Genomic DNA, 7,049 nt, shown 5'->3' on the forward strand with positions numbered 1-7,049 from the left:
TGGGAAGGAGGGAGAGAGCTCACACGAGAGGAAGGAGGAGCTCTTTCGGCTCAGGGGCCCAGCCTCTATGCCAGTCCTGAGTAACCACGCCGCCCGCTCAGGAGTTCTCAGATGCTGCAGCCTGCCTGCTTACAGGGGTCAGTAAGAGTAAGTACATGTGGCTGGCAGCCTCTAGTCCTTCCAGAACCTTGCTCCCTGGGAGGTAAGAGTTTTCTCATAAGGTGTCACTTTGTGCTCACTTCGCCGCTATGTGACCCCAGGGAGGCCATGCCAGTCCTGAGTAACCACGCCGCCCGCTCAGGAGTTCTCAGATGCTGCAGCCTGCCTGCTTACAGGGGTCAGTAAGAGTAAGTACATGTGGCTGGCAGCCTCTAGTCCTTCCAGAACCTTGCTCCCTGGGAGGTAAGAGTTTTCTCATAAGGTGTCACTTTGTGCTCACTTCGCCGCTATGTGACCCCAGGGAGGCCCCCTCCTCTCTGAGCGTCTCCCTCCCCAGACCTTTCCACTCCGTCCTGCTAACGTCACCAAGCTGCCCTGAAGAGCAGGTGAAACATGCATGCTGAAGTCTTTAAACTTGCACGTATTAGTCAAACAGCACCCACTTTGTTCGTGGGGAGACTCGGGATGTGCCCATGATGTGTGTGGTTGCAATAAATTGTGTCCACATAGCCAGTCTCCTCTGGGCTCCTGGGTACGTCTGATACTCACTAATCGCCTGGACTCTGCAGGCCCTCGGAACGGTGTGTGCAGGCTGACTGCCCTGCTGGCTGGCAGCAGTGATCACCTTCCTTCCTTCCACCAGGGTGTTGTCGCAGCAGAAAAGGTTCCTGGCCCAGTTTGCCATGCACCAGCAGGTCCGCCTGGATGCTCAGAAGCAGAAGGCAAGGGTTATGGACCACCTGGAGGCCCAACTGGAGACCCAGCTGCAGGTATGAGATATTAAAAGCAACCCTTGAAAAGCAGTGGTTTGCAGGAGCAGAAAAGGCAAAACGCCAACCTTGCGATCACTGGTCAGGTCCCCGTGCTCCTGCTCCAGGTGCCGCAGCCTATCGGGCCCTGTGCTTCCCTCTATCCACTTAGGCTCAGTGGCTGCGGTGCCTCGGCCCCTCCATCGCGCCATGAGCACCTTGAGAACAGCAGGGCCTGTGTTGATTCCCTGCACATCTGCCATGCAGGGACAGCCCCTGAGCTGCTGATCAGCCCACGTGTACTGACTCAAAGGGAAACGAGCATTTCCCCGCGTACATCGCCACCAGGTGGCCTTTTCCGTGTCAGGGCTGACGTCAGGGCCATTTAGGTAGCTCTGCTTCGAAGGCTTCATTACCTAGCATATGTGAGACACTCAGATCTCATTAGTAACAGAAAGTGGTTATCACATCATGGAACAAATCCCACTGGTCAGATTATAAGGTGCAACTATAAAGCAAAGTAGCCACCTTCAGAAAATAAAATAAAATCAAGGGCCGGCAGGTGGTGTGGTGGTTAAGGTACTGGACTCCCACATGGCCAGTCACAGTTTGAGTCCTGGCCCTGCTGGCCTAAAAATCATGCCGGGCATGTGTGTGTGCCTGCCCAAAATCCCAGGAGAAGAATGAAGAAGAAGGGACTACAGCATGGCCATTCCCCCAGGGTATGTCTTCTCACTTTCCCTCTCTGTCTGTCTCTGGTGAGCACACATGCCTTATGACAAAAACTTAAAAAAAAAAAAATCAAGTATTACAGAATGAAAGCTTGTTGGCCCTTCGCAACAGTGACGGTGATAAGAATGGTGAAAATGGTGACATTTATTTTGAGGGTCTGTTAGTCCCTGAGCTGAGACCTTCACACCCCTATTTAATGTCATCTTTCACCAACGAGGAAGAGGCCTATCCGACAGGAACTGGTTCATGTTGGCTCCTTCTGGGGACCTCTGTCTGGCTCCTGACCTCTCTGGGTCCTTCTTAGAAGGTCCTCCTCCATGCCAGGGACAGGGTCCTGTCAGCTGTCCTGGAGCTCTCAGAGAGGTGGACCAAGGCTGAGGAAGGCCCCGCTGACCCACTCCCGTCTCCACGTAGGACGCCGAGCAGAACTTCATCTTCGAGCTGGCGGCCTTGGCCCGAGTGCCCCTTGCTGAAAGCAAACCATTTTCCAATAGGCGTGGGCTGCCAGGTAAGTCATAGAAGGTGTGGACTGCAGGAGGCACTTGGGCTGAGAACTGTGGGTTCTAGTCCCATGTCTACCACTAACTAACTGTGTGGCTTTAGGCATCATGCTTAACCTCTCTGGGCGTTGGTGTCCTTGTCTGTCATTGGGCAGGCTTCGTTTTAAGATGGACTTTGGACCCCCTTGCTCTCTAGTTGCGCAGTTCCAGTCTCTGAGTCTGCTGCTCACCAGCCATGTGTCATCTCTGACTGTCTGCCCATTTGTCAGCTGGGGATAATAAGCCCTCCTTCCCTTCCAGTGACGTCAGTGACATCACAAGGTGTCACAGTTGTAATGTAGTGGGAGAGTGACTCCAAGGGAGATGTAAAGACACAGTCTATTGCAACAGAGCCTGGGGCTCTAATGGCTTTAAACATCTTAAAGGCAACTGAGTTGAATACAAATGCAAAATGAGGCTGACAGACCTGACTTTGAAATCCCGGTTTTGCAATTTATTGACTGTGAAGGCTTGAGAAAGCACTTCATCTCCCTGCACCCGAGTTTCCTTCTCAGTTAAACGGGGTGGGGGGTGGGGGTGGCAGTAGGACGCTAAGTATACACTCATGTGCTGCTCCAAAAATGTCAAGCCAGGTTCCAGTAAGGCCACTAGACGCTGCTGCCTGCCTGTAGTCACAGAGCCATGCCTAGCTCATCTGTTTCCTACAGAGAAGCCGCTGTTTAGGTAGACGGTGTGGGGGGTGGGGGTGGCAGTAGGACGCTAAGTATACACTCATGTGCTGCTCCAAAAATGTCAGGCCAGGTTCCAGTAAGGCCACTAGACGCTGCTGCCTGCCTGTAGTCACAGAGCCATGCCTAGCTCATCTGTTTCCTACAGAGAAGCCCCTCAGGACCAAAAGGAAGAAACCACCACCTCAGGAGAGAGGGGACCCAGGAACACCCAATGAGGATGACCCTGTCTCTGGGGACCACAACTCGGGATCACCCAGGTATGGTCAGGACCTGGTCTATTGCCAGTTGTTGCTTGCTGGCCACCTGCCATGTGCTGCAGCCAGCTCTTCCCCGGGGCACAATGTGTGGGTCCAGGAAATCATGGATATGATCAGGCTTGGAAAACAGGGGGCCGTGACGGTGACGGGAAAGGCTGGCGTTTGCCCTGCTTTGTTGCGCTCCCTCCCATGCCCCAGAGTTCCCAGGCTGAATGGCCAGGTGGCCCCTTTCGTCCCCAGGGCTGCCACTTGCTTCAGAGGCTTTGGGATGCCCATCGGGGTGGGCCAGTGCAGGGCGCCTCGGTCACGTGGGCACGTGCATCTTTCTTTCCGTGGCATGTGATCTGCCCCCCAACGGGGAAACAGGGTTTTGTTTGTCCCCTTCACAATCACGTCAGAATGAAAAGTGCTTTGATCCCCCATCACCGCCTTTTCATGTAGTCGGTCGGGACGGGCACGGAGGCAGCGCTCTAACTGGCTGCGTCTCTTCCATGTTTTAAGCACCAAAAGGCTGAGTCAGCAAGAAAGTGAAGTTGGTGATGGTGAGAACTCGAAGATGCTGAAGAAAAGAGGCAATCTGTAGTTTCAGACCCGTTAGGGGACCGGATTTGAAGCCCTGACTCTGGGTGTGAACACTGCCTCCCTGTCCCTGAGCTGGGTAAGGGTCTCCGCACTGCCTCACAGGCTGCTCGTGAGAGGGGCTGGAGACGCGATGTAAAGGGGCTCTGAAAAGCATAAATGATGACGAGCACCCTACGGCCCGAGAGAGCCAGGAGCCCTGGTGCTGGAAGCACGTCTCTGCGAGTTTGGCATCTCATTCGGCTTCGAGCCCTTCCAATTCCCATGGGTCTCTTCCTTCCTCAGGAGGGTGCCCTCCTCCCCGGTCCTCTGTTCCCCAGCCCCTACCTCCGGCCCCGGGTCTTGATGGTGCTGGAACCTGCATCCCCTAGCTCGAGGTTGCCTCCTTACAGCTCGAGGCCCTCTACCCACCAGGCTCTCTGAAATGCTGCCGGGTTGGGCTGGAGGGTGGAGCTCAGGCGCTGATGATGTTTTTCGGATCTGAGGCCACTGTGGCCGTCGTCTCCGTCACCCTGTTCTCTCTCTCCCGTGCACCCTGGTCATGCCTGCCATGGCATTCTCATCAGGACCCATCCCGGGTTTTGGTATTTCCCCATCCTTTGGCTCAACCAGCAACTGAGAGCTGGTCACCATGGGAGCATCTGAGTCCCCGGCCCCATGACCCTGACACACACCGCAAAATCCTTGGCCCACTGAGGCCTGAGGCCCACAGGCACATAATGGCACCTGTGAGGGCACAAGTAGTACATAGTAGGAGGCCTCGCCCGGCCCCTGGGCTTCACTAAAGAGAAGTGTCCCAGGACACCTGCTTCTCCCAGTGGGTGCTGAACATCCAGAAGCTTCCAGATCAGCCACACATAAACCACAGCCAAGAGAGCCCTTTCCTACCTGGAGAAAAATTGTTCATCAAAATCGGGGATTCTCAACTTGAGCACTGTGGACATTTAGGTGAGCTGATTCTTTGTGTGGGTGAGGGGCTGCCCTAGTTGACAACCAGAAATGTCTCCGAACATGGCCCAGCGTCACCGGGCACTACCCACTGACCTGAGTCAGGTGTGCCTTCTCCGGGGCAAGCCGAGGCGTGACAGCGCCATATCTCTGTGAACACCCAGGGTGCCGGGGCTCTGGGGCTCAGGGATCCCCCATCTTGGGGAGTTCCTTGGCCATTTGTGAAGTTTTATTTTTAAAACCTAAATTAGACTGTCTTAGGAAAGAGCATCTCCTTCACAGAAGAAGTAAATAATCACGACCACACTTGTTAACCGGATTTAGCATCAGAGCATCTGGAAATTCCGAAAGTGGGATTTCTGAAGTTACCCACAGTTCCCTCTTGTGGCTCAATAAAATACTGTCAGTCCATGGCATCTCTGTAAAATACTATGGCTTCAGTATTCTCAGACCCTGGTTTGCCTAGAAGTCACGTTCGTATTGTCACATGGGTGCTCTACACAGAGATGCCCTGAAGTCATGGCTCCTGTGTTAAGGGTGCCAGCTTTGGTGACATTCAAACAACAAATGCAGACCTGCAGCATCAGGACTTTCCGGGTACCCGAGATTAGGCCTCTGGCATGTCACAGGTCATGTAAAATATCAGCTTAAATATCACAAGGCCAAACCAAACCCTCCCCTCCTAGAGACCTCGCTGTCTGGTTCCCCCCCACCATCTTGGCCGTTGCATAGATCTTGGTTTGGCATCTGAAGTGTAGCTTCCTCCGCCCAAAGGAACATGCCATCTGCTCGTGGCCCTGCCCTCCCTGGCTGCCCAGCTGACGAGCTCGGCCAATGTGGGGCACATGGCTTGGTAAAGACTTGTAGACTGCGTTTTCATCCCATCACAGTGTGGCGATCTCAAAGCCATAGGCTCGAGGACGCCCTGATGTTGATGAGGCTCTAAGGCCTGAGGGACTGACTTGCATGAAGGGGCTATATGTAAGCCCAGGGAGAGATGAGGCGTCTGACACATGTCAACCACCTCGCCCCCACTTTGGTTAAGGTCCCCAGCTCTTAATCCACTACAGATGAGGTTGTATTAGAAGGGGACCTTGAGTGATGATTGGACGAGGAGGTTAGTGAGTTGATTCTTTCATGAAGACGTGCTGTCTGACCTGATGACACAATGGGATGAAGCCAGCAGGGTGTACGATGGCAGCACTCTCTAGGACCCTTTGGCCAGCCTGGGTCAGCTTCATGCTGTCACTTCTGCACCCCTGGCCAGGGTGATACTGAGCTTGCCAGTACAGCAGAGGCTCCTTTCTGCTCCAGCTCTTCTCCCCTGCCTGCCCCACACTTCCTCAAACACAGATCTGACATTATCAGTGACATTTTCTGGCTCTTAGGAGAAAAAACAAAATCTCAAATGTGGACCACGAGGCCCTGTGAAGCCTGCTGTGGGCCCACCTCCCAGTTCAGCTAATGCCCTCTCCCCTTCACCCTGCACCCAGCCTGTCTCTGCTTACATCGTCAGGTCCCTGCCTACCTCAGGGCCTTTGCACATGATATTCATTCTGTCCAGAGCACCCCGTTCCTCCCCACCCCCTCTGCTTCCTATCCTTTCTTTACCTCCTCACTAAGGACTTACCTTCACAAGGGCTTTTCTGCCTTCCACCCCCCACCTACCAACTCCAGATAATGTCAACCCCCTTTTTTATCCTCTCATCATCGTATATTTTTCTGCTGGAACTGGGGTGGGGAGTGGAGGAGTAAACAACATTCCTTATTTCCTGTCCAAATTCAGAACCAATTGAAAAGTAGGCAAAAAGACAAATGTACATATCCATTTTGTAATTGTTAAAGCCAGATTGGAGGAATGAGATTAACTCTGTGGTCACAGAGGACTCGTTCATATCTTGCCTCTAAATTATAATTGCCCATCCAGCCACACAAACATGGGCACTCAATCATAACCTCCACTCTGGAGACGTCCTTGAAAACAGATGGTAGAAGCAATCAAGGAAGACCCAGATTTTGTGGGTCTAGAACATTAGGTGGGAGAGATGTGCATTTTACAAAAAGCAAGTAAAATTACAATAGGCATAAAAGTGAATATAAATGTAGAATGATTGTGTAAAGACAAATTACATATTTTATAAATCTGAAAAATTCCACAAAATTGCAAATTCCAAAGTAACATATTTAAGAAATCATTCATTTTTCAACTCATCTCTAATACTTGCCTTACTATTTCTCCTGTAAAAATTTCACATGTCTGGGGGTTGGGAGAGTTTCCAGAGTAGCTTCAGAGGCTGTACGCTCTGCCTTCTCTCTTGGCATCTGCACACTTCCAGTATTGGTTGCCATGAGGCACATCCAAGCTGTGACAACGTCAGGCACCGTGTGTGTGAG

General features: G+C 52.6%; 1 protein-coding gene across 1 annotated transcript in view; it reads left to right on the top strand.

The window, feature by feature from the left end:
* EVC (EvC ciliary complex subunit 1) overlaps window positions 1-4,887 on the top strand; it is a 105,846-nt gene extending 100,959 nt beyond the window's left edge. Inside the window, exons 20-23 of the mRNA XM_006163199.1 lie at window positions 803-929; window positions 2,055-2,148; window positions 3,017-3,128; window positions 3,630-4,887. Of these exons, the coding sequence (XP_006163261.1) occupies window positions 803-929; window positions 2,055-2,148; window positions 3,017-3,128; window positions 3,630-3,711 (415 nt within the window). The 3' untranslated portion in view covers window positions 3,712-4,887. The remainder of the gene's footprint in view (window positions 1-802; window positions 930-2,054; window positions 2,149-3,016; window positions 3,129-3,629) is intronic.
* The last annotated feature ends 2,162 nt before the right edge of the window (window positions 4,888-7,049 follow it).

Source organism: Tupaia chinensis, unplaced genomic scaffold (genome assembly GCF_000334495.1).
Source record: "Tupaia chinensis unplaced genomic scaffold, TupChi_1.0 Scaffold141490_1, whole genome shotgun sequence".
Lineage (NCBI taxonomy): Eukaryota > Metazoa > Chordata > Mammalia > Scandentia > Tupaiidae > Tupaia > Tupaia belangeri.